The sequence below is a fragment of the Dermochelys coriacea genome, chromosome 1, assembly GCF_009764565.3.
Source record: "Dermochelys coriacea isolate rDerCor1 chromosome 1, rDerCor1.pri.v4, whole genome shotgun sequence".
Classification (NCBI taxonomy): Eukaryota; Metazoa; Chordata; order Testudines; family Dermochelyidae; genus Dermochelys; species Dermochelys coriacea.
The window spans coordinates 176,879,123-176,906,849 of NC_050068.2; the positions used below are offsets into that span (position 1 = coordinate 176,879,123).

The following is a 27,727-nucleotide window of genomic DNA, read 5'->3' on the forward strand; positions in this document are numbered from 1 at the left end:
ATTGCAAGGTGGAACAGATGCAGATAAACAGCTTAAACTCCCTTACATATTTCCACTCTCTCTGGAACACTCTCACATTAGAATCAACTTCCTGAACACCATCATCATCTTAAACAATGGAACCATTCAGATAATCATATAAAAGAAACCCACAGACCATCACACCCACCTTCATAGATCCAGTAATCACCCCAAACACACCAATAAATCTGTTATCTACAGCCATGCATTCAGACACCACAGAATATGCTCAGAGGAGAAAGTCACTGATATACACCTTAACACACTTAAAATTGCCTCTGCCAAACAAAGACACTGCACCAGAGAAGTAGATCGCATCATGGAACAGGCCACCAAAATACCCTGAAAGAATCTGCTTCAATACAGAAATAAAACCCCCTCTGATCACACACCCCTAGTCATCACATATCACCCCACACTGGAATCCAGATGGTCTATCATCAAACAACTACAACCCCTACTTGATGGGGATCCCATCCTGAAAGAAATCTTTCCTGAACTGTCACTTCTGGCTTTCAGATAAACCCCCAACCTCTCAAAGCTCACCATCAAAAGCAAACTCCCCACAGACCAGGACACACCAACTCAAAGCAGCACCAGACATTGCCAGAACAGCAGATGCAAAACCTACAGACATAGCTCCACTGCTACAATGATCAACACCCCCAACAACACCCTTTTCAAGATCCAGGGATCCTACACATCCTTATCACAACATGCAGTGTACCTCATCCAGTGCACTAAATGCCCCAACAACAACTATGTGGGTAAAACCAGACAATCACTACACTCTCAAATGAACTAACACAGGAAAATGATAGAAGACAAAATCATCACCTCTGGATGAACACTTTTCACAAAGTGATATCTGACCTCTCAGTTCCCATCCTTAAAGGAAACCTCCACAACACTTTCAAAAGATGAGCCTGGGAGCTTAAATTCATTACTCTGCTAGGGACAAAAAATCATGGACTGATCACACATGCTGGAATTATGGCTTATGATAGGGGTGGCACAACTGTGGCTCACGAGCTGCATGCGGTTCTTTTACAGTTAAAGTGCGTCTCTCGGAGACCTCCATGCCCCCCCCATCCCATTCTCCACCTACCAGGCCTGTGGGGAGGAGGCGGGGGGGGCGAGGAGGGGAGGGGGAAAAGGGGAAGCTCTGGACCTCTGCCTTGCAGCGGGGTGGTGGGGTAGGGGCTTCTGCCCAGTGTGGAGAGGGGTCTTGGGGCTTCAGTCCCACAGGGGATACCTGCCAGGGCTTGGGGCTTGAGCAGGAGCAGGGCCAAGTGAACTGGAAACATGCCAGGGGTGGAGAGGGGGCTCCGGCTTGCTCGGATGGTCCCTGGCAGCTGGGGTGGCAGCGGGCTCCCCCCATCCAGGTCCTGCTGCCAGGGACAGGGGCCGAGTGAGCCAGAGCCCCCTTGTACCGCCCAGCATGTTCGGGGTGCCCCCAGTCCAGAAGTGGCTCCCCCCCTGGCTGCCAGAGAGAGCAGCTGAACATGCTGGTGGGGAGATGTAGGGATAGAGGGACAGAGCCGCCCTCACAGGTAACCTGGTGCGGGGGAGACCGTGGCAGTCCTGGACTGGGGGCAGGGTGGGGAGTCACTGGGCAGAGGAGACACGTGGGGAGGTCATGTGTCCTCCCCTTTAGATTGTGCCCCACCAGTATGTCTCTCTAATATCCTGGGACCAAGAAGGCTGCAACTACACTTTACTGGAGAGTAATACACGATTTATTTAAAACGTTATCTAATAAAACAACATCTTAAATAAGTCTTTTAGAGCTCTCCAATAAGGACACTTAAATAATATTAAATTTAAATAATACTGATTGCAACAAGTTGTGCAGTACTTACTTTACACAAATCCTAAAGAGCTCCCTCAAGGAGATTATAGCATATATGTGTGTACACAGAGCACATGGATAACCTTTTCCATCACCAAGTTTTTCACAGACAGACAAGAAAATCAAAACCTTAAACAAAATTTTAACCTTTCTATTTTTGAAGGAAGTTGTGAACTTAATAGTCATAAGTCAATGTCTGTGATAAAAGTGATGAGTTCTAAATTTTATGCAAATTGTGTGAGAACTGGAAACTTTAACTTGCAACATTACTGTATTCAAGACCATGGATTAAATCCTGGGTCCACTGAAATCAATGACAAAACTCCCATTAACTTTAATGGAGTTAGGTTTTCACCATACAATGTGAAAGCTTGAAATTAGGCTAAGCAAAAATAATCATATACTAAAGTTTAAGAATATTACAATAGTAATGTAGAACAAAGCAAAAAGCAGCTGTTATTTGTAAACTGACTTTAATAATATTAATATTTCTCTCTCTCAGGACTATAGGCTTACACTATACACTTAGGTGCCTCACTGTTTATTTTGACGGACAGTATTTCCAGACTAAGCACATGATGTAGAAGAAGTGGTAATAATGAGTAATGGTCAGGAGACAAAACGTGAAATTGCTTGAAATAACCTACAGAATGTTAAATGACGGTAGGCAGTACAACCTGAAGTAGCTGAGCTTTCCGTTCATACGAAGGTATGCTATACCTAAGGAGGACAGGGTTTTTTTAATCACTTGTTTAGAATGACACATGACTTGGAGGGAAAGAAAGAACATACATTAAAGAAGAACACACAGGAAATTAGTCATATAACTGATTAACAGGGCTACTTGACTAATTTTCTGTAGGTCACACCAAAATATTTACTCTTGTAATTGTATTACCACACACAACACTAGGAAACATACATGTGTGTTTTCTAATGAAGGGGATCTTGTTCATAGCTCCCACTGACTTAGAGCACTTTATAATTGTTAATTAAAGTGCTAAACATTATCTGTTATTAGTAAGAATCAGGCACCTAAAACATTAGTATGTGCCTAGAACTACAGGACCAGTACATTAGGAAGTAACTGTTAAGAAGTGACTTGTAGTAATTGTAAACTCTGGCTTTAGAACACTGTTTTCATAGCACACTCATTATGAATTAAAATGCAAGGCTGCATAAAGAGATGGAATGCATGTATGATTTGTGCCTAAACCAACTGAGCATAAGCACCAATAAATAACTTTAATTCTCACCTGCTATACCAGGAATATGTTATCTTACTGAAGAAGGAAGCAGTTTCTTCAGGACTGCATTTCTATTAATAAAAATAAACCAAACACAATTCATTTTATTTGAAGGGCAGAGGAAAATGAATCTGTACTTCACATTTTTCCTTAGAAACTTAAGCATTAAGAGATCCATTCTCCCCTGGATCAATGTTAATGTGAGTTAAATTTATACATCTCAGATAATAAACTCCAAGTACAGTATACAAAGTTGTAACTAAAAATAAATTTGCTTCATATTTAATATTCCAATGACATAACCTATATTTTCTAGGTAACACAGGAAAACCTAGACCTGAATACTAGAATTTATTGCTATGACTATCTGTTCATCATGATCAAGTGCCACACCTATTTCTCCTTCTCTCTTTAACACAGAAGACGCATGGAATGAGAGAGAGGTTTAAGGATACTTGATTCAATGGGCACAACTCATCTCCAGTGGAAAGTGGATGTAAAATGCTACCATTTTACATTGATCTGGTAGTGGTTTTTTACCCACTTTGCACTGATGTAAACAACTACAGCAACAGTGAATCAGGCCTAACATAAGCAAAGCTACCTTAAAATTTTTAAAACTAAAAATTGTTGCCTTACTATTTGGCCAACTGAACTATCAGGGGAAAATAAATTAAACACCATCTAGTTAAAAAAAGGCATCACTCACCAGTTTATCAAATAATAAATGAAATATTTAAGAATCTAAATAAAAATAAATTATATAATTGCTCAGATAAATGTGTATAGATATAGCGTGTCCTCCTGGTTAACAAAAAGAAGCTCCAAATTTAGTGCAAAGGCTATATTTAGTTGCAAATCAACATGTTTTAATGGTTACCAACCAATGAGAAGCAACCTTTCTTTAGGAAAATAACTAAAAAATACAAATGCAAAACAAGATTAAAATCAGTTATTTAAATGAAGATTTCTTTCTTACTGATTTAAATTATGATTAAAATCTGTGAATGGATGTTCATCCCTTGCCTTCTCATTAAATCAAAGGGTGTATGTTAGGACAAGTTTGCAGCACTGTCTCAGACCAGTCACTAACATTTTCACTTTCTGACACTGACCCTATTTAAAAGCATTAACCTGAAATCTAATCAAGCTAAAAGTACTTTTAGATATTACACCTGTTCCAGAGTTTCCCTGCCAATCTTTGTGCTTTTATAAGCACATTTTCCTATTTTAGTATTTTTCACTGTATTAAAGCCTCAAAACAATGGGAATCACTATTTTTGCAGTTATAATAATATTTGGTATTACTTTCACTACTAGTTATTCAAAAAAAATCTGATTTTTGTTCAGTTTTATTATACAGCTTTACCATCTTGTTACAGAGACTGGTTTCCTATTCCTAGCTCATGGAGGTGCTCTTCAATGAGCCAAGTGATATGGTGACTAAGCAACAAGATACCCTTTAAGCCTATGAGTTGTTTTGAATTTTTAAAATTAGGGAAATTTTCCAATTTGGAGAGTGAGGGGAGGGAAACAGAGAATTATCTGAAGTGAAGGCACTTTCTGATGACATTGATGATTAAGGAAATGTTTCTTTGCTAACTTTTTTTTAATTTGTAGTACATACAGACCCTTAATGGGGTTGACTGAGTCTCCAAAGTTGCAATCCAATCAAGAAAATCATCGCTCAAATGAAAATTTCTAAAAATATTTTATCCAGAGGCAACAGCACTTTTTACTAAGGATACAGGACATATTTTGAGTGCAGATGTTACCATAACACTAATGATACAGTGTCATCATCAAGGTAGATTGACTTAAATCATAGATTTTAATCATAATTTAAATCAGCAAGAAAGAAATCTTCATTTAAATAACTGATTTTAATCTTGTTTTGCATTTGTATTTTTTAGTTATTTTCCTAAAGAAAGGTTGCTTCTCATTGATTGGTAACCATTAAAACATGTTGATTTGCAACTAAATATAGCCTTTGCACTAAATTTGGAGCTTCTTTTTGTTAACCAGGAGGACACACTATATCCATACAAATTTATCTGAGCAATTATATAATTTAATTTATTTTTATTTAGATTCTTAAATATTTCATTTATTATTTGATAAACTGGTGAGTGATGCCTTTTTTTAATGACAGGTTTCAGAGTAGCAGCCGTGTTAGTCTGTATTCGCAAAAAGAAAAGGAGTACTTGTGGCACCTTAGAGACTAACAAATTTATTAGAGCATAAGCTTTCGTGAGCTACAGCTCACTTCATCGGATCCATGCATCCGATGAGGTGAGCTGTAGCTCACGAAAGCTTATGCTCTAATAAATTTGTTAGTCTCTAAGGCGCCACAAGTACTCCTTTTCTTTTTGCCCTTTTTTAACTAGATGATGTTTAATTTTTTTTCCATATGGGATGTGTGTCAAGCTGGAAATTCTAATTTAATCAGAAATGCACAAACACACCATTTAAAATGTTTCAATTGTTAAATAAAATTACCTTAAATGTGCTAGATAAATAAGAAAAAAGTTTATCACAGTTTATCAAAACATGCTTGCCATTTAAAACTAAATGATTTCTTAAACAATCAAATAAAGTAGTATCTGTAGTCAGTGAATTGAGCGGACCATATCCTTCAAGATTTTAGAACCACTAGATCTCATCCTCATGCATTTAGTTTTTATTCAAAGACTGGAAGAGGAAAACAAGTCTGCCATTTTCCTAGTTGGTTTCTTAACTTTTTAAGTGAACTAGTCATTGAACTTAAAAGGTTGATTAAAGTGAAATAAGGAAAATGTACTCTTTGCTCCTGGAAAAAAAAAAAAAAGCTACTGCTGTCAAAAGCAAACTCTGGTTGCAGGTGCTTATCCAGTGACTTACATCATGCCAGTAGTTTGGTTTTCTTTACAATTTGGCAACCAATGGGTATTGCTTATTTTTTTTAATTTAATTTATTTTAATGTACTATAATATGTTTTAGGCCATAATACATGCATTAATTTCACACCAGTCTCTCACTTTGATCCGAACTACAGCCTGCAAATCCTTTTACATGTGTATCACTCAGGCCTTGATTCTGTAATTCTAACCTAAGAGCATAAACTGTTGGGTTTTTTTTTTCCATATTAAAATATCAACTCAGGTCCCATTGTGTTAGGCACTGTTCAAATATGTAGTGAGAGACCATATCTGCCAAAAAGGCTTACAATTATACAGACAACACAGAAAAGGAATGGGAAGGGAAAGTAAGCACAGAAACGAAGCCCCTCTTGTTGGTTTCTCTTATTCTGAAATCAGTTTACATTCTGTTCATGGAATTTTACTTATTCTAATACTAGCCTGAGGGAGGCACAAGAGAGAATGTAAAGGAGAGGAAAGAAAATGCATAGGACAGGGAGAATCCTAAAAAGATAAAAAGAGTGATAGCCGGAAAGAGTTACCCAAGTGGAGGAAGCAGGAAGTGCAAGGTTCCTAGCATGTTTGTTTGGGTTTTTTTTAGGGGGCAGGGGTATAAACCGGGGAGGAATGTTACAAGGCCTCCCAAAGAAAGGTGATGTGAAGTGAGCTGTAGCTCACGAAAGCTTATGCTCTAATAAATTTGTTAGTCTCTAAGGTGCCACAAGTACTCCTTTTCTTTTTGCGAATACAGACTAACACGGCTGCTCCTCTGAAACCTGAGATCACTCGGAGTCATCCGACTGAAGGGAACAAGATGTGCAAGATACACCTCGGATAAACAACGGCCAGAAGAAAGGGGATGCGAGACTCACTGGGCCCTGACACAGTCCTAAGCCCTATTTCCAAGCCGGTATATTTACCTAATGCCACCTTTTAAAGAGCCCTCAGAAGATTGCCCCTATCCCGCAATCACCTTCCTCCTCCCCCCCCCCATCCTTTAACTCTTGATTAGGACCTTTTTACTTCCCCGCACTGCCCCTCCCTTGTTTTGTCTCATATAACAACCAGGTTGCCATTAAAAAAAACCCCACGGGACCAAGAAGCCCGGGATCCTGCCCCCAGCAGTGATCGCCTGGAGCTGCTCCGGGGAAACCGCTGGACCGAGCCCCACCCAAGCCAGCCAGCAGGTGACTTTAGCCTGGGCCAGGCACAGACCCTGCGGCAGGCAGTGGGAGCGGCGGGTCTGTGCGCTGTACACGGGGAGCGGGCGGAGGCGGAGGCGGAGGCGGGGCGGGCCCAGCACAGGCCAGGCAGCCCTAGCCCAAGCTCCCCGGTCCGCTGCCTGCCGCCCCATCCCTCCCGGGCGGCACGGGCCTCAGTCCCCAGCCGGGCTCTCCACGGAACCTCCCGCCCAGTCGCGCCCCCCCGCCCCGGCGGCTGCAGCCGGGGCCCCCTCGCCCGCCCAGCGGGGCCGGGTTACCGTCCGGCGGAGCGGAGGGAGGAGCTCGTAGGAGCCGCCCCCTCGCCCGCGCAGGGCGGCCAGCATGGTCCGAGCGCGTCCTGCAGCCCCGCGGGGCGCCTGCCGTCAGGGGCGCCGCGGCCGCTCGGGGTGTCTCTGGATGCGGGGCAGGGCGGTAGCAGCCGCCGCCAGGGCTTGGCGGAGTGACGGCCAAGGGGCACCCAGTGCCGACGGGGAGCCTGGGAGGAGCTGGCCCGTAGGCACCACCCACCTCCGCGGCTGGGCCCCGGCCCAGGCGCAAGGCCGTCGCCGCGCTCTGCCCGCAAGCGACGGCAGGGTCGGCTCACGGGGGCGGAAAGCAACCCCCGCCTCTTCCTGCGTCCCCGGGGCTTAGAGACGGAGCCCGGAGCCCCCTGCGGGGAACGGGAGCGCTGGGCTTTAGCCGCGGGTGCCCCTGCCCAGAGCCGCGTGCTGGCGGACTGCACGGGGGGGGGGAAGAGCACAGGCAGGGGTTAGGGGCGAGCACCCTCCCTGGAGGCTTTTCGAGGTAGCGGTCCCGGCTCGAAGAGCAGGGCTCTCCCGTCGTGTTAAAGAGAAGGGTTTTTTATCGGACGCTGGGCGACACAGGTTAGGCTGGGGCGGGGGGGGGGGGCAGCTCACCGCCCGGGCAGGGTTTCCTCCTGCTCATGTTCGTCCTTCAGGCTTTCCCAGGGTCTGAGTCTGACCCTCTGCTTTTTTGTGTGGACTAGTATCTTATTCCCCAGGCTTGGGGGCAGGGAGAGATTCACCAGGGTCCCTCCTTGGTCCCCTTCTCTTCGCTATACCTTATCTTTGGGTAATCTAATCAGCAAACATAAATTCCACTACCAGCAGCCTGCTGAAAACTAACAGATCTACCTCTCTATTCCAGGTTTCAGAGTAGCAGCCGTGTTAGTCTGTATTCGCAAAAAGAAAAGGAGGACGTGTGGCACCTTAGAGACTAACAAATTTATTAGAGCATAAGCTTTCGTGAGCTACAGCTAAGTGAGCTGTAGCTCACGAAAGCTTATGCTCTAATAAATTTGTTAGTCTCTAAGGTGCCACAAGTCCTCCTTTTCTTTCTATTCCCGGCTGTCGTCTTCTATCCAAACTAAAATCTCAGTTTGTCTCTCATATCTCCTTGGGGATGCTTAGTGTTCAGCTCAAACTCAGCATAGCTGAAATAGAGTTCTTACTTTTTCTGCCAAGACTTCCCCCATCTTCTTCCTCAATTACTGTAGCCAACACCACCATCCTGTCCGTTGCTCAGACCTGTAACCTGGGTGTCATTTTCAACTGGGACCTCGCTGTAGATCCTCACACCCCTGCCACATGTAAAACATCTAAGATATTACCTTTCCTATCCATCCATACAGCTAAATCTCTTGTTCAAGTTTTCATCTTCTCCCGTCATGATCACTGGTGCATTTTCACTGGCCTTGACAAATACAATTTGCCCTACTCATGTCCATTCAGACTGCTGCTGCAAAGATCATTTTCGTAGCCTGTCACTTTGATCTTGTCACCCCTCTCTTTGAATCCCTCCACTGGCTCCCCCTTTTCTATCACATCAAACATAAGCTACTTGTCTTTACTTTCCCCACCCTATCTATCATCTCTCATTCACTATCAAGATGACAATGCACACCTCCAGTCAGCCCATGATGCCAGTCTATGCTGCTCACTTGTTAAATTTTCAAACATGCACCTTTGTGCTTTCTCTCATGCTGCCCCTTGTCCTTAGGAGAAGCTCCCCATAAACATCGGCAAACCAACCTCATTGTCCCCTTCTGATTCCTCCCTAGAGCTCTCCTTTCCTACAAAAAACTCAATGTAGGAGTGCTGAGACCACTGCTGGTCATGCTGCACAATATTTTCTCCTTGTACTCCCCATCTGGACTCCCCCATGTGTATTCTCTTGTCTTATACTTAGATTGTAGGCTCTTTGGGTAAAGGACCATCTTTTGTTCTGTTTGTACAACACCTAGCACAATGGGATCCTGATCCATGACTGGAGCTATTAGGCTCAACACTAAAATAAATAATAATGTATTCCTCAATGCTGGAACCCTTTACTTAACTGTTGCCTGCTGTCACCTGTCACAGAGCATAGGCTGCTCTTAAATGACAGAAAGGTCTTTGATGCAGAGAACTTGGGCCCAACTTTCTGATCTTATGAGCAGTATGTGGTTTAAAACCCGAGGGCCTGAAGGTGGGGACAAAGTTAGCCTTATGAGACTTGAGAATAGTTTTATCTCATAAAGCTCTTCAAAATGTTTGCATGCTATTGGCTCTCTGCAAACAAGTAATAATAACAGCATGCTAGCTTGCACACAAATGAACAATCTGAGTAATAATGGTTACTAGCTGGTAGTATTGCAGTCTCGGGGGAGACTGAAGTTACCCAGGCCCAGTGCATTAGCTAATTGCAATTCCATTTTTGGAACCACCTGAAAATAAAATAAAGCTGTCCACGATCTTGGTCTTCACAGATACGGATAACTGGAATCTGATCCAGGTCTTGCCCTACTCCAGCTCCAAGCTCTGCCCTTAATTCCCTGCATGTTCCCCTACCTCACTGGATCTCCCTTTAGACCCATCCTTCCATGCCCACCCACTGTCCTGTCCCATTCCACTTTTAAAAGTTTGAAAATGTAAAGATTTATGGGCATGATTCTCAGTTACACTAAGGCCCTTTTATCCCATCCTGACAATGCAGAAAGGCCAAAGTAGGTGTAAGTTACTTTTACACTCACTTTAAGGTCCAGTAACATTCCTAGCGTTATGTAAACAGGTCTTAGTATAAATGAAAATCAGGCCCCTATACCTATAAATATGCATAGATGGTTCATGTTTCCTTAACTAGTGACCTCCTAGATTTTTAGTAATTGTGTTGATGAGAAACATAATTGAGTAAACTTAAATGTAAAGCAAGACAATTTTTGGAGCAGGAATTTTTCCAATCTATGAATTATGACTCAAGACAGAACTGTGTAATCTTAAGTAATGTTCTCTCCACTTAACCAAGATAGGTGAAGTTATACTTTGTACACAATGTTTTGTGCAGGGCACAGTGTTTTCCTTATGTGTATATTAAATAAGACGTTATGGAAATTTTGTGCTTTACAATACATATAATGCACTGACTCAAACAGTTCTCAAACAGAATTCTTTTCCCTACTTCATTGATTCTAACAATCCTAAATGCAGGTTGTGTAGCATACACAGCTCTGGGACCCAGAAAAGTTGTATTAATTTTCCATTGGTTCTATCTTGTCTGGCAGTAGCATACCTGGTAGTTCTAGTTAAATGGACATTGGCAAGTTACAGGTAGCATCCTTAAAAAACAAGTTTACTTACCAGTGATATAAGATAAAATAGAAATATTTACAACTCTCAATTTTCTCTTCATCTATGCTGTTTACTCTTTCCATCTCATTCAATTTGGGTACTAGAAATAATCAATTCTAATCAATTTGAATATGGTTTCTTTGCATTAATAAAATGTTGCACTATTTGCCTCACAAACAATCCAAAGTGATATTTACATCTAAATGAACTGGGTCAATTAAAAAGAGAAGATAAAAAAAGCTAACAGTCTACATTGAGCCTAAACTGTTTGTAATAGAAAAATTTCAAAACAAAGTCATCCTTTCCACTCAATAGGATTATAGTATTATTTCTGTTGCCCTTTTCTTGCACAAAACCACAGCACTGTACATTTCCGTTTGTTACCGTAATGAGTTATACTTTGTTGCAAATAATATTATAAGCAAGGCAGTGAAAAATAGGAAAATTATTTCTTCTTGCATTAGTTTGATTTTTCACAGTTTTGTGACAGTGATATTTTCCCTTTGTTAGATAGTGAAATAGTTGTCTTCTTTTCATACAATTGCTGTAGTAATTCACTTGTCTTGCTGTTGGGTTAGAAATTACCAGTCCAGTAAAAGATTAAAAGCTACTTAAACAGGCAATAACAACACGTAGGTGACCTTTTGACCCACTGTCACAAAGCTTGCATTCCTGATTTTAAAGCAAACAAATAATATACAGAAAGATAAATTTATGGAAGGGTGACATCCTTTTTGTGGGTGCAAATCACACCCACAAAATGTGCATATAATCTTAATTATCAGTACATATGAGTAACCGTGGACACAAATCACATAGCTACAAGTGAAATTACTCAGATTTCCACCCCAAATTATTTTGCAAGTCTTAACTGTACCAATAACTATGGAAGGCCAGATCTTAGCCTAGCTGAAAATATACCCTTGGGTAAGAAAATTAAATCAAAGCAGATTCTGACACCTGAAAAAATTTGTTACCGTTTTTGATACCTTAGCCCAGGGATCGGCAATCTTTGACACGCGGCCCATCAGGGAAATCTGCTGGCGGGCCGGGACCGTTTATCTGCAGCGTCTGCAGGTTTGGCGGATTGCAGCTCCAACTGGCTGCGGTTTGCCGTTCCAGGCCAATGGTGGTTGTGGAAAGCGGCGTGGGCCGAGGGATGTGCTGATCATTTATACTTGTCTGATCCCTGCCTTAGTCCAAAACAAAGCTAGGGTATGAAATCCTGAATCTTTAATACTGCCCAGCTTGAACAATTCTTGTAAAGCTACCCTACAGAGTTCTTACTCCAACTCACATCTGTAATACTCTTTGCTGACTGAAGCTGAAAACTTCATGTATTAGTGGAATAATAGTTGTCATTGCTTCATGAAAAAATAAGGGAAACAAAAGTGCTTTTGTTCTTTATTAGGAAAAGTCCAACTTTTACAATACTTTTCCTATACCTTTTTTAGAAGGATTTCTTCCTCCAAATATGTTAATTGCAATGTCAGGATACTTTATACATACTACATTTCAAAAATAAGAGTCATGAATCTTGTGAATTCATTTTTGTAAAGTGCAAAAATGAGAGAGATGCTCATTCTCAAATAAAAAGAACAAAAGTGCAATTAAAAAAAAAACTGAACTCAGTCACACAGTATTAGTGCCTTTTTTTCTTGACTTTACACTTCCGGTATTTTTGGCCATGTTCTCTTTGTTTTTTTCTGTCATTTTCCATACTACTTTCACTATCACTAGTTTGCTGCTCTCTTTTTCTTTTACAAGCATTTTCATTAGCCAGGTATGATTCACAGTCACTCAGCTGTGGAGGAACCCACTCAAAAGAGCTTTGCCCAGCTTTAAAATCCTCAACAGGATTCATATAGGGTGGCATGGGCAAAACTGAAGATGGTGGTGGAGTCATCTGATAGTAAGGAAGCTGCTGTTCCATTGGACTGTAAACAGCATACTGCTGTGTTAAAAAATGGCTCATCTGAAAAAACAAAAACTCAGTTAGTAGGGCTTTCAAAGGACTAAAAAAAATCACAATTAACTGAGAGATTAAAAAAACAGTTACAATTAATCAGTTTTAATTGCACTGTTAAACAATAGAATACCAATTTAAATTTATTATAAATATTTTATTTTTCTACATTTTCAAATATATTGATTTCAGTTACTACACAGAATACGAAGTGTACAGTGTTCACGTTATATTATTAGCTTTGATTACAAATATATTCACTGTAAAAAAGGTTTAAAAAAAAGACCATGTTTCAACTTGTAGATTGCACTAAGGGGCATACTAATGTTTAGCATATCTAGCACGTAAATACCTTGCAACACTGGCTACAACCATGCCATGTGAATGTCTGGTCTCACTTTTAGGTGACATTGTAAATAAGAAGCAGGCAGCATCATCTCCCATAAATGTAAACAAACGTGTTTGTCTTAGCGATTGGCTGAAAAGAAGTAGGACTGAGTAGATTTGTAGGATCTACAGTTTTACCTTATTTTGGTTTTGCATGCAGTTATGTAAAAAAAATTCTACATTTGTAAGTTGCACTTTCATGATAAAAGAGATTAAACTATAGTACTAGTATGAGATTAACTGAAAAATACTATTTTTCTTTTTTACGGTACAAATTTTGTAATAAAAAATAATCATATAAAGTGAGCACCATACCCTTTGCGTTCTGTGTTGTAAATGAAATCAGTATATTTGAAAATGCAGAAAAATATCCAAAAACATTTATAATAAATTTAAATTGGCATTCTATTGTTTAACAGTATGATTAAAACTGTGATTAATCGCGACTATTTTTTATCTAGTTAATTTGTTTTGTGTTAATCGCTTGAGTTACTGCAATAAATTGATAGCCCTTCATATTTAGACTAAGTTCTAACAAGACAAATCTTAATTTTGCATGCATCTATAATGAAAATGTTAGCACCATTTTACAACTATAAATTATTACCTTTTCCATCTTCAAAAAGCTACAAAAGTATTAAGTAGTTCTATACCTTTGTAGGATACTTTAATATCTCCAATTTACAGACAGGAAAATTAAAGCAAATGTTAGATCCAATGCGTCAGATTCTCTGTTCTAGATAAGCAAGAACAGGAATGGCAATACAAATTATAAATGTGCGTGTTTGCATGCACATGATGGGGGAAAGGGCTTGGGGCAGAAAGGTGGTTTTATGTCATCTTTGTGCCTTCCCAAATTCAGGGACAGTTGTGACAGCTGGACTGCAGTGATGTTTCAGCCACACTCTCCTAGCTATACTTTCAGCACCTCCTGTCTCATCTGGAGAAGCAGTAGAAGTATTCCCTAGTTTAGCAGATCCGCTGTCTTTAATATTGGCAGCCTAATTGGACCACAGGGCAACATAGAATCCAGCCCACAATGTATGCTGCCTAAAGTTGGGCACTAAAAGCCATATCCAGGCAGCAAAATAAGCAACCTTATTTTTTCAGAAGAATGGGGCTCCCTCAATTTGAGAGAGCCAATGTCAGAGCAGGACTAAACTTTTGGACTGGTAGACAGGCACTCAAATTTTGATCAGGCTTCCATTTTAATGTGTTACAGAAGCACCATGTCAGAAAACAAAATATCCGATTTTTATACTCCCTGGTATGCTAAGAATTTGTAACTACTATACAGACATACCTCTGTTATTTGGACATGGTGACTAGGAATTCAGAAAATACACTCTTTAATACATGAATTCTGTTGTCTTTCATTTCACACAAGTCATTTTGCTTTAATGGAAGGAACAACTATTAACCATATTTGTAACATTTAAGCAAACTTACCATCTTTTGAAAGACTGAATATTCCTGAGATAAACCATTGTTCATTGGAAAAGGAGTAATGGGAAATGGAGGACTTCCATAAGGCTCTTGATTCCTGTGAAAACAATCATAAATATGTGAAGATGACTCTTGTCAAAGATTCCTTTTTAAAAAAAATTCAATTATTTGAATTTTGGGGATATCACATGCAGCCAACTGGATGGATGATATGTTAAAAGCTGAATAAACTTCTGTTTTAAGAGCTGAAGCTCCATGACAAAATTGTGTCAACTAAAGGAACTAGAAGAGAGGACTGTTCCCGAAGGCCTGTTCTCAAAGTCAACTGAAGTCTATGGAAAGACTTACATAGACTCTAGAGGACACTGGATCAAGCCCTGAGAGCTTAATTTTCCTTAACAGTTCTGCCAAAGTTTTAAACAAAAGTGTTGAATCTCTAGGCTGCGTTTTCAGAGGTAAGCTCCATTATGATGATTTATGTTTTTATACTCTTATGTCATTTGTACATGTACACAAACTTGATGGGGTTTTAAAATTATTTCCATTATCACCAATTGCTTTTTTCTAAAAAATGTAGTTCTAGAGCAGGGATGGGCAAATTTTTTGGCCCGAGGGCCACATCGGGGTACCCCCCAAACAGCCTGGCCCCTGCCCCCTATTTGCCCCCTCCACTTCCCGCCCCCTGACTGTCCCCTTCAGAACCCCCGACCCATCCAACTCCCCCTGCTCCTTGTCCTCTGACTGCCCCCCCCCAGGATCCCACCCCCAATAGCTCAGTGGTTTGAGCATTGGCCTGCTAAACCCAGGGTTGTGAGTTCAATCCTTGAGGGGGCCATTTAGGGATCTGGGGCAAAAATTGGGGATTGGTCCTGCTTTGAGCAGAGGGTTGGACTAGATGATCTCCTGAGGTCCCTTCCAACCCTGATATTCTATGATTCTAAGCCCCCCCGCTCCCTGTCCCCTGACTGCCCCGACCCCTATCCACACTCCTGCCCTGACAGGCCCCTTGGGACTCCCACGCCCTATCCAACCCCCCCCCGTTCTCCGACCCCAGACCACCCCAGAACTTCCGCTCCCTGTTCCCTGACTGCCCCCTGGGACTCCCTACCAAATCCTCCTACCGCCCCACGTGCGCCGCCCCCTTAGCATGCCGCTCAGAGCGGCAGGAGCTCACAGCCCCGCTGCTCACGTGGCAGCATGGCTGCGGGAACAGCACAGGAGGGTCCAGGGACTAGCCTCCCGGGCCAGGATCTCAGTGGCCGGGACAGGATGGTCCCGTGGGCCAGATGTGGCCGGTGGGCCGTAGTTTGCCCACATCTGTTCTAGAGGTTTTTTTGTGAGGAAAAAAATGCTCTGAAATAATTTTACATTTATACTTTCTTGTGAAAGAAACAAGGCATGTAAAATTAATTCTGTCTGGTTATTTTGGATTGACAAAGTATCTATTCTAATCACCCAAATGTTTAAAGTAATAGGATCCAGGCCCAACCACACTGGTCTAAAAACCAAGCTTGCTGACCTGTGACTAGGCAGAGGTAACATGGTCTCCAGCAGCTTGACCAGCTAGCAGGAATAGAGTCAAAATACCCTACAACTGTTTATATATGTGGTATATACATACTGATCTCAGATTCTAGTATGGATTACAACTTGTAAAATACCAGATGTTTCATACCAAAAGGCCCCCACCCCTAATATAATACAGTACAACCTCAGAGTTAACAAACACCTTGGAATGGAGGCTCTTTGTAACTTTGAAACGTTTGTAACTCAGAACAAAACGTTATGGTTGTTCTTTCCAAAGTTTACAACTGAACATCGACTTAATAAAGCTTTACTATGCAGAATAAAAATGGTTCTTTTTCCTTTTTTTTTTTTGTAGTAGTTTACGTTTAACACAGTATTGTACTGTAGTTGTTGTTGTTTCTGATGCTGCCTGATTGTGTACTTCCAGTTCCAAATGAGATGTGTGGTTGACTGGTCAGTTCGTAACTCTGGTTTTGGTAACTCTGAGATTCTACTATAAACCATTCAGGGTCTAGCAAATAATCAGAGAGACTGCGAATTCCATGTACCATCAATCCCAGGCACAGCAACATACACTGTATGTGTGGGGCCAAAAATAATATAGTATGACCATCATTTTACAGGGTGAAATTTACTCTATTAGGTATTTGTTTCCTTGAAATACTTATAAAATAAGCCTGGGTATTAAAGTGTCTCTTGTTTTACTTCTATAAAGGCCTAGTGCTGTTTCCACATACTACAACGTAAGTAGGATTGGGCCCTCAGTACTTTAAAAATACATGTGGGGGTTTTTTTGGAGAAAGCTATTTCAACTCCTTCTTCTCACCCACTGATTGTATTATCCTACTAGGCAGATTTCAATTAAGTGTTAAATAAAATTTTAATTAAAATAATGCAATATTTTGAACACTTTTCAATGATATTTTTACAGATGTTCTCCATTACCTATATGTTGGTGAATATATGTCAACCCAGTTCTCAAAACCTTGACTAGGGCTGTTTAACTCTGGTGAGTGGGAACTCCCTGTAAACAAAATAAAAATGGTAACATTTATTCTGTTTCATATGAAGACTATTACCTTAACTGGTTAAAAAAAAAAAAAAAAGAAACTGTTCTAAATCAGTTGTGGGAGACACAAAGTTGGGTATATTTTTTTTTTTATAGCAAAGCACTTGTAGATGAAAGACACCATTCTACAATAAATTAAAATTCTAGAGCCTGATTGTGACCACATGAAAACATTAGCTGAATATTCATGTGACCCCACTTATTACAGTGGAGTTACTTCTGATTTAACAGTGGTTTAACTGAAAGCAGAACCTGGCCCACTTTGTTGTATAAGGTATTTCCTTAACTCATGGGTAAGTTTTTCAAAAGTGGCTAAGAGACTCAGGAGCCTAAGTCCCTTTTCAAAAGAGATGTAGGCACTTAGAAGCCTAAATCTCATTGAAAGTCAATGGGACTGAAGCTCCTAAAGCACTCAGGCACTTTTGGAAAATGTTAACCTATGCCAACAGAACTCTTGATCCAGGATTCCTATTTTGAATGTAAAATTTTTTATCCCATTAGTTTCAACAGACTAGAAATCCTATAGCTTTTATTTAGTACACAACATTATTACCATAGTATATTTACATAATCCCAAAATGTTTAAATAATATTAAGGATTTGACTTAAAGGGACACACTTTCAACAAGATTCATTTTTTTCTTCTCTTCACTTTTTGTAAATACTCTTAGTACAATAGCTTGAAAATTAGATTTCTCTAACTAGTAGTTCACTTTCTTTTTGCCAAATGTTTATTTTCTCTTTCCTATGCTCTTTGTGGGGCTAAACAAATATTTCATTTAATTTACAGTCAACTTCACTACAGCTTTCAGAATAGTTTTACTGTAGTACTAAACAGCCTGGACACTCTGCTCTTAAAGTGGACTGTGTTGGTTGTTTCATTTTGGTGACTCACTCAGAAGACGACTCAGTGACAGATTTTGAGTTTTCTAGAAAGAAATATAACATATGCCGGACATTCTCTGTGACAAATTTTAATGGATTAATTTTGGAAATAAACTGCTGGAAAGTGTTCTTTTCATCTTAAAAAAGTACAATCTGAAATGTCATTCTTAACTCATCATTGGGGTAGTTCTCTGACTGAGACCGAGGGGATATGGAGACCAAATCCTGATCTCACAGAAGTCAATGGCAAACTTCATTGCGACCAATCCAAGTACCCATGCACTGATGAAAAAATATGGGAAGAAGGTAGGAAGGAGAAATCTCATCTAGTATAGTACTTCAGCACGCTTTTGTTGTTGGTTAGTCTGGCAGGCCATTATTGAGATATAAAGATAATTAATAACACATTATAATTATATATCACATTATAGTTATATTTTACTGTGATATTAAAAGGAAATTTTTATTTTTGAAAGCACTTACCTATGTATCTTGCTGCATTCTCTCTTCAAATTATTAAATTTGACAATTTGAATGTCAAGTTTATTTTCCACCATTTACGATAGACTGACTTTCCATTCACAGTGAATTGTATCTGACCGAATTAAGTAATAAATGATTTTACTGTGTACAATACTTTTATATTCTGTATGATTAAATGACCAGCAAAAACTGTATCTACATTAGCAAACTTCATAGCTGTAACACACCAATGGTGCAACTTCACTAATGGTAAGGAACACTATATGCTATAGTGTCAACAGGATGCTCAGGCTAATACTGCAATATTTGGGTTGCAAACACTGCAGGGAAATTATTTGTTTTGTAAATGTTTAAACTGAAATTCTTTTCAGACATGTTAGTGGAATCTACTAGTCACAAGTTTTACAAGAGTTTGAGTTTTATTTTCTTAAACACAGAATTAAAATTTGAACCCAATCTGACAGTACCCTTTTAATCACATTATTTTCCATCTTAAAAAAAAAAGTAAAAACAAGCACATGCGAGCAGTCCACACATCCCTTTTTTGCCTCAAAAAAAACCTTGGCATGCAAACATGATACTCTACTGTAAACATTCTCAGCCAAGTTCTGCTTTCAGTTACACTGGTGTAAATTCAGGGCGACTCTACTGTCTCCAGATTTACATTGGTGTGATCAGAATTTTTTGCCATCTTGTTGTCCTCTCTAATACTTTACAAATTATGTTCTGAATCCCTGGCCTTCCTTTCTTATTAAACTTAAAAACACAAATATTTTATCTCTTGCTTTATGAATATGGACAATTTCTTTCTAAGAAACAGACTGTGCTTTGTCCACTTGTAACCCACTTCTGAAAAAGACTACAGTAAATCAAGAATTTGCATGTCACACAGCTACTAAAGCCATTCTACAATGACAGAGCAGAGCTAGAATTTCACATTAAAGGAAATCTAAAGTTGTTAATTCAATAGTTTGAGAATTACTAAACCTACCAAATCGATACTGTACTTTAATTGGTCTTCCATATAAACGGATTCCATTCAGCAAAGCTATAGCATAAGGCACTGATTCTGTGTGCTTAAAGCAGACAAATCCAAAAGACTTGGGTTTTCCTTCTTTGTCTTTACATATGGTCACACTGGTTAATGGTCCAGCCTGCAAGAAACTTAAATTATTTTCTCATAAATCCTTAGTAGAGATTAGCTTTTAATTCTGTTTTGAATTTTTATTTTACTCATGAATATTTAGTAATGGTCAGACCTAAACAAAATGCAAGTATGTGCTATTTAAGATTCCCTACATCATTCTGACTATGCACATCATTTTTTACTGACTGCATCCATACAGCTCAGACCTGGGGTTCTTGCAAGTAAAGGTCAGCTGTGCACCTGTTTGAAGGTAACGAATCATCTAATTGATATATGCTTATCATTGGTCCTGATCACCCCACTCACACTTTCTCTCTTTATCTTTTTAAATGATAGTTTCTGCCACAAATAATTTATCTTCTACTATTGGGGCAGGAACACCAGCTTGCACAATCCGGATAGAAACATTTGGGTGCTGCTAGTGCAATTCAAATAGTAATACCAGCTATATATAACTAGGTCCCCGTCTGTGTTGGAGCTTGCGTAAGTTCAGGTAACAAGTAGCATTATTCAGTTTCAATCAGCTACTTAAAAAAAAAAACTGTGGTAGGAATAGCAAACTTGGGTATGTGGTTCCAATGTTATCTGTAATTAAAACAATACAAAAAAAATCAGTTTTCACTCAACCATTGCCTACCTGTCACCACAAATATGTAACAAAGAAAAACCAGGGATACTGACAACCATTAGGGATACACTGTATCTTATTAAGCATTAGGCCCACATGTCTCCATAGAAAAGAGATCCATCTCTGTGCCATTTGTACCGATTCAATAGTGGGTACACATTTTTTTAGAAGAACCAAGTTCAACGTGATCATGCTTCAAGAAATGCTGATTATTGAACTTCAGATAAGTAGAAGTTTTCATAATACAGTATCCAAGACAATTGGCCTTCAGTACAAAAGAGAAGAATGAACTAGTATTTTAGTCACTGAATCAGCATTTCCTCCTCAGATATGCTTCACTTCTAAAATGTGATTTGGCAGAATGAGAGGAAATGGCAAGAGGAGCCCTCCTACCACAAACCAGGAATGCTTAAGAGTTGTCATACTACAGTTGGCTCATTTGTAGGGGGGACACATATGTAACTCCATTGCTGTCTTGATCAAATTTCTGTTCAGTTCACTAGGTGGGGTCATGAAGCAACTAACTGGATGTCAAAATTATTGTTGTACAGCCACTAGACTTTTGGTCTTAAATGAGTGGCTTGCTTGTTGGAAGTACTGATGATGAAATGAAGTTTCAGATAAGAGCCAAAAAACCCATCAAAATTATGTACTACTTTAGGCAAGGTAGCATGCTGTGTGCCTGGCTTTTCAGCAATTGTTAACCTGCTGTTCCTGCACAAACTGCCAGAGGCTTATATTGCCACGTATATGCATAGGTTAAATGGAGAACACTAGAGCACAAAGGAAAATAAAATCAATCTTCGGTTTTCTGTATTTCTACTTAATTTTAGATGATCATTAGCAAAATGCAAAATCAGAATTTGTCTGTCTAGGGAACTGATCCTTTTGATTCATGATACTAAGCTGACAGTCATGTTATCCACTCCATATTATCACACTGAAGTCATTAAGAATCCTCATTAAGGACATTAGGGATTCTGGATTAAGGTAATCTGATTGCAAAGCATTGTTGCCAGCTATCTATGAATTGGGACTAGATTAAATAAGATGAATGCACACACTTCTTTCTGAAAATAAAGTAAAAAAAATAATTTTTTTTGAGAAGAAAATGGAGAATACAAAAGATGAAGGTAAATATGAAGGAACAAAAATAATGTACCATTTTTTTTTTCTAATTCTATCACTGCAGAATGATGATCAAGATAGGCAGAAGATTCAGCTCACGCTATCCTGTGCAGGGAGTCTTCAGAAAGGTGATCTTGCATTATCAAACATCTTGAAGTATTTGGTTTTTAAAGGAAGGCACATTTCAAAGTAATGGCAAATCATCCACCAACTATTTCAACTCTGCTTTATTTTTTCCAGAGTTGTTTGAATCTCTAAGTAATTTTTTTTCCTAATCTGCAAGTTTCCTACAGGGATCCAGTCTGCTGCTCAGGATTTGTCTAATGCAGATGATCTGGTTCTTCAAGAACTAGTAGTAACAAACCATGTGCTCTGATGATCAGTCTTTTATACGTAGATCTTCCTGTTTATAAATAAAAAATAATTTGTGCTGAGCAAAGTTACATAAAACAAATAAACTAATAGTTAGAAAAACAAAAAGAGAATCGATTTTATAGCTGTTCTTTCTATTTAATGTGGTAAGAGAAAACACTATGATACAGGAAAAAAGGTTTAGGAACTAAAGCCTTAGGTGTGTTTTTGGACTATGAGGTGCTACCCTACTGAATTCTACAGTCTCCATGAGAGAGGGGAGGAGAGCACTTCTGTGGAGCACATCCAGCCACAATAAAAATAAGAGTAAAGGAGCATGTCTGGGGGAAGAAAGAAGGAGAATAAGGAACAAGAAAAGACCTGCTTGGACTCCTGAGGAGGTGTATGACAGAAGCTACAGCTAATAGGTATACATTGTTAGCCAGGATCAGCTAACCAGCTAACTAATCAGGGTAGCTCATACACAAGATTCATTTCAGAGTGAAGGACTGCATGTTGGGAGTGTCATCCTATTTTTATTCCACTGGGACAGCATGATGGACTGTCTCACTAGGGAGCATGAGTAGTACAACATGGTTTAAATGTAGGGAGCGACAACCAGAATGGCTGCTAAGGGGAGATGAGATGGATGCTTTTTTTCACCCCATCTCTGGAAAAAGCTAATTCAAGGATTATGAAGGGGCAGAGGCAATAACAAAGGGTCGAACCTCCTAAAGTAAGAAAAAGTCTAGGCCATGATGCTTTCTTCTATAATTCGCCTTTGTTTATTGTCAGTGAGGGGAACCCTGATGCCAGTGAATTTCTGATGTGAACACTACACACATGTGCACGCACTCACACACACAGATTGCAGAAACTGATCCCTACTTCAACATTTAAAATATAACCTGCAGGGATTTTCATACAAGCACCAAAAACATTTGAGAGAGAAAATTTAGACATCATGCTTTTCACTGTGAATGGATCACATGGCTCTCCTCCCTGTACTAGTTCCTACAAATCGGGGTGGCCCAAGTGTGTCCAAGGACCCAGAAGCAACCAAAGGACTATTGTTACCAACTGTTACAAATTCAATGTGTCTTGCAATAGTAGGTCTTCTTAACGCCCCAGTTTCTGAAGACAGGTGATTACACGTGAATCTTAGCTTCCTCTTAACCTTTTGTGGTTTTGTACCTTTCTAACCTTTTCTGGTACAGAGAAATGCTGGAAAACATGACCCCAATGAATTAAAACCCAGAAAGCAAATAAATAAAACAAAAAGTTTATTAAAAAGTCACATGATTTGGGGGCCAGCTTTACAATTTTTGAATGCTGGAGGCTGAGAATACCAGACTAGACAACGGAACAGCTTGGCCACCCTCCTCATGGACACAGGGCGGAGAGCTAAGGGAGCCAGCACCCTGAACCCCAGCTTGGGGGACAGAACAGGACACGGACCCTGTACAGGGGGGAGCGACTTCTTCAGCCTGCTCCGCTGGACTCCGCAGGTGGGAGCCCGACAACACGAGGGGCAGCTCCAGTACTGGGGGCAGCCCTCCACTCCCCAACACAGAGACACCCCAACCTGCCCCCAGCCAGGGGCCCTTCCCTTCCACCAAGCCCACCTCGCCTCGCTCCCGCCAAGCCCCGCCCCCACCTTCCACAGACCCCGCCCCCGGGGCCAGGATCTCACATTCTACCTTCCTTGATCCTTCCAGGCCCCGCCCCCACACGCCACACACCCCGCATTCCACAGGCCTTTTTCCTACCACGTCCCACCGCTCATTCCACCTTTGACCCCACCCCCTTCCCAAGCCCCGCCCCCACCTGCCCACTCATTCCACTTGCCCGCCCCCTTGCCAGGCCACGCCCCCGGCCGGCACCTGCAGGAAGAGCTCGTAGAGAATCTCCTCCCGCACGCGGCTCTCCAGGTTCCCAACGAACAGGGTCCGGTCCGGCTCCCCAGCCCGCCCCGGCGCGGACATGGCGGCCCAGCAGGGCGTCGGTCAGTCAGCGCCAGCACTCCATCAGCGCTGGCTGGGGGCGGGGGGGGGGAAGAAGGAGTGAACACGCACGACCGTCCGTAAAGCACCGGCCGCCCGCCCGCCTCCGTAGCACGACAGGCAAGCGGGGGCGCTTTACGGAAGTTGCTAGGAGACGAGTTCGGCGGCCGCCGGAAGGCTGCGTTCTCGGCGTCCTAGCAACCCTCGGGCGGGCAGCGGGCGAGGGGGCGGAGCTCCGCAGTTTCCAACCCCGCCTCCCGAGGGGGCGGGGAACCAACTGGCACCGCCGTCGCAGCCTCTCCCCTTCTCTCGCGTCGAGGGCAACCGCCCCGCCTGCCAGCGCCCGCTCAGCCCCCGGGCAAAGGCCCCGGCCCCGGGGCCTGACGCTGGGCAGGGAGCTCCCCACCCCGCTGCGGTGCGCTGCAGCCTGGGCCCAGGGTGGCCAACGGCCCGCGAGGGTTGTGCTGGAGTCTCCAGGAATTAAAGATCATGGGGTGTGTCCTGTTCCAGGAGTGCGTCCAGCCCAAACTGGCAATCGTCTGTGGGCCGCAGGCAGCCTGAGCCCCCCACCCCCCCCCTCGCCTCTTCCTGCTGCAAAAGGGGTCCCCGTGGGGAAATCGCAGGCTCAGCTCCACGAAAGGAAGCAAGTGGTGCCCGGGGACTTGTTACTTTTGAATACGCTTCTCACCAAGTGGCGTTAGTTGTCTTTTACTTGGTGGCCTTGGTACTGCAGCCCCATGCAAACCACGCTTCCAGTGGGGCCTCTTGGGGTGTAAGCACCCCCTGAGAATGAAAAACAAAGTCTGTCCTCGACTTCCCATTGTCGAGGACTCGAACCCCAGACGGCAGGGTTCGTTGTCTGACCAGAGAGAGACAGGCAACGCCAGCAAGGTCCGAACACAAAGTTGTTGTTTTTTTTTTGGAAGAGTGCACACAACAACAGAGAGCAGCCCATTTCCAAAGAGAACCAGCAGCCTCTAGGTAAAACTAATAGGTTTTTATAGACAGTTTCATCGCGTTACAGATTTATGAAGCAGCCTATCCCCCCCCCCCCATGTTAGTTAAATAAAGATGCATGCATGTTTATCCCCTTATTGTACATAACTTTTAGCAAATTGTAATGCTTTACTAACTTTTTTATTGGTATGGGTGTTAACCAAGAGACAAGGAGTTAAGAACAGACATAACACAAAAACAGGGAGTGGAAAACATTGCCTCCGTATCTCAACAAACCGTTTCCAAAACATCTGGTACAAAAATGCAGGAAAATGCAGGCCTTTCCTTTTTTTTTTTCTTTTGCAACTTAAATAAGTATTCTTTTATTTTACTTATTTTGTTTAGAGACTTTTTAAGCAACCTTTATTGGCCTGACTTTGGTTTGGTTGGCATAACTGCTTCATGTTCAATTTTCCTCACCTAACAGTCCCCCCCTTTTGTCTCCAGAGTGCCATGGGGGAAATTTTGGGACATACTGGCCACTGTGGGTAGTGATTTAGAACTATTTACTGGTTGGTACCCATTTAACAGCCACATCTTAACATAGTTTTGTATGCTATTAGGCCACAAATAATTACAACGGCACTGCGAAGTAAGTTATGTAACCAGCCACCTATGTCTGGAATTCAGTTGAACAAATTGTTCTACAAATTGTTGACTCGCTCTTTTTTTATGGTCTTTTGCAACTTGTATAAGGTGGTTTGCTTTTTTTTAGGTGGCGTTATAAACATTCAGAACATATACACAGCATTTTTGCCCAATTAATGCACATGTTTCTTTTTGAGAGGCCAGCAAAATATTTAACGCCAAGTGTTTTTGGAGAACCATCTGCCTTAGTTTTTTTTGTTTGGTTGCCAAATTTACCAAGGCATCGGCAGTAGTATTTGCCATTATTTTTAACATTTTTTGAAGTTTTAAAGTTTTATGACTTTTTTTTTTTTTTTTAATACGACAGGTGGCACCTCCACAGGTGAATACAAACCCCGCACAAGCATCCGTCCAATCATTTAGGGCATGCTATGTAAGGGGGCGAGAGTTCCTATTTTTTTTTTAGCCCTTTTTACATTTTTGATTTTTTTTTTTTGTAGGAAGACGTGCACGATGTATTACAGGTGGTTTTAACCAAGCCAAATAGCAAGATTCACTCCATGAAGGAGGGAGGGCTAGGTATGACTTGTTACCACACACCCAGTGTACTTTAAAAAGGGTAGGAGTGGCTTTAGACCAGTAATAACTGTACCATTTGGTCCAAGATGGGAGGAGGGAGAATTTAGCCATGGAGGAGTTAGCAGAACATAAACACATAGTATGAGTTGGCAGGTTATACTTAAGCATGCAATTTATAACGTAATGCTTAATTAACTTGCAGTTATTATACAAAAAGTGTTCTTCCCCATGCAGACTACACTTGTTATCTGTAAATTTATACCACGTGGAGGTGCAAGAGGTTACCCCATCCAAGAGAGAGATATTAGGACCTTTTTTACTTTTAAAATGAGTGCCATTAAAATAGGCTTTGCATTTATTATTATTTATGGCTATTTTTTTTTAAAAGGCACCATTGACCAACTCATTTTTAAACTATTAGATATTTGCTTTTAGAGATGCCGGTATCAGCCCAGGTAATATTTAAATTGCCTGAAGAATTCTTTTAGGACGGGGTCCAGATCATATTTATTGCACTAAGGGGAATAGGAACCATGGGAAGACCTTTTTGGCTATCTCCTGGTATTAATGAGCGCATCCAGCATGAAGTGTTTGTAGGGCTGGCATATGAGCTTTCATTTCATGGGCAAGACTTATAAATGTGTTAGGACTGTGTGATTCTATAGTTTCAACTTTCCGTACCACCAGAAAAGAAAAATAACAAGTAACAAACAGATTAAAAACACAAAAATCCAGACTAGATAACGGGGCCATCCTTCCCTGAGAGGACACCACCAACTCAAGGTTTTTTTAGCTGCAGTCGGAGCTTAAGGTCGCCCAAAGGTGTGGCAGTCCATTTGTTTTGAACACAGACGTCATTTGCTTTTGATTTACCTGGTTCACGGTGGGGTGAACGTGCGTAGCTCCCTTGAAGTCCGACGCCGTCTGCTTCTGGAGAACCTTTTTCCGGGTCAGGTTCCCTAGCAGTGCTCCTCTTGACTTTGGTCTGATGGATCCAGTTGGGTAGCTCCTTCACTCGGATAGCTGTAGGGCTCACCAAAAGGGTTTCAAAGGGTCCTAGCCGCTGTGGTTGAAGCGGAGTCTTCCTTTATGCTTTTACCCACACAGGATTACCTGGTAAAAAAGAATGAACAGCTTTCCACAAAGGTAAGGACTGGGAGTGTGCAGAGTATTGTTGCAATGTTATTAGATGTTTCTGCAATTCTTTTATATAAGTGTCTGTGGCTTTGGTCATATCATACCATATTATTGGGAACTGATATCAAAGGAGCGAAGGTCGGGGGTACATATCCAAATAGGATTTAGTACGGTGCCAGTTTAGTTCTGGCACTTGGAGTTGTTCAAATGGTATAGAGAGACAGAGGAAGGACTTTAGTCCATTTCATATTGAGTTCCCGGCATAATTTTGTCAAAAGATTTTTTAGAGTTCTGTTCATTCGCTTTACCAGGCCTGAACTCTGGGGATGCCAAGGAGCGTGAAAGGCCCATTTTGATCCTACCGCTTTGGTTAGTTCGTTACAAATTTTTGCGGTGAAATGAGTACCTTGGTTTGAGTCAGTTATTTCATGGGGGGCCAAATTTTGGTATAACTTTATTAAGTAATACCTTACATACAGTAGTTGCAGTTGCTCGAGCGGTGGAATAAGCTTCCACCCATTTAGTGAGCTGGTCTATTATGACTAATAAATGCCGCTTTCC

At 41.2% G+C, this 27,727-nt stretch overlaps 2 protein-coding genes across 5 annotated transcripts in view; both read right to left on the reverse strand.

Annotated features, from left to right (window-relative positions):
* Nucleotides 1-7,706, reverse strand: part of LOC119852935 (multidrug resistance-associated protein 1-like) — a 69,474-nt gene extending 61,768 nt beyond the window's left edge. For 2 of the 3 annotated variants that reach the window (XM_043509393.1, XM_038395092.2), the window contains exons 1-2: nt 7,499-7,703; nt 3,130-3,191 (exon numbers count right to left, since the gene is read on the reverse strand). In XM_043509393.1, the coding sequence (XP_043365328.1) occupies nt 3,130-3,191; nt 7,499-7,564 (128 nt within the window). In that variant the 5' untranslated portion in view covers nt 7,565-7,703. Of the gene's footprint in view, nt 1-3,129; nt 3,192-7,498 lie in introns of all 3 variants that reach the window. The other variant, XM_038395131.2, reaches the window with a different exon arrangement.
* A 4,532-nt stretch (nt 7,707-12,238) lies between these two features.
* RBM11 (RNA binding motif protein 11) lies at nt 12,239-23,963 on the reverse strand. 2 transcript variants are annotated; one of them, XM_038387411.2, is made up of 6 exons: nt 23,747-23,885; nt 21,547-21,915; nt 19,601-19,763; nt 17,118-17,196; nt 14,649-14,742; nt 12,239-12,821 (listed from the first exon to the last, which is right to left on the reverse strand). In XM_038387411.2, the coding sequence occupies exons 2-6, from the start codon at nt 21,547-21,549 to the stop codon at nt 12,489-12,491; spliced, it is 672 nt and encodes a 223-aa protein (XP_038243339.1). In that variant the 5' UTR covers nt 21,550-21,915; nt 23,747-23,885; the 3' UTR covers nt 12,239-12,488. The 2 variants fall into 2 exon arrangements, with proteins under 2 accessions (XP_038243339.1, XP_038243338.1); XM_038387410.2 differs by lacking the exon at nt 21,547-21,915 and having other exon boundaries at nt 23,747-23,963.
* Between the last annotated feature and the right edge of the window lie 3,764 nt (nt 23,964-27,727).

Bases quoted from the DNA above. Each gene is read 5' to 3' on its own strand.
- RBM11 (XM_038387410.2), bottom strand. From the start codon at position 23,848: ATGTCCGCGCCGGGGCGGGCTGGGGAGCCGGACCGGACCCTGTTCGTT. The intron at 17,197-19,600 runs GTAGGTTTAGTA...TTTTGTTTACAG, and splicing joins TAAAGTACAGTATCGATTTG to GGAGTTCCCACTCACCAGAG. The intron at 14,743-17,117 runs GTAATGGAGAAC...TTGTTTTCACAG, and splicing joins ATATATTCACCAACATATAG to GAATCAAGAGCCTTATGGAA.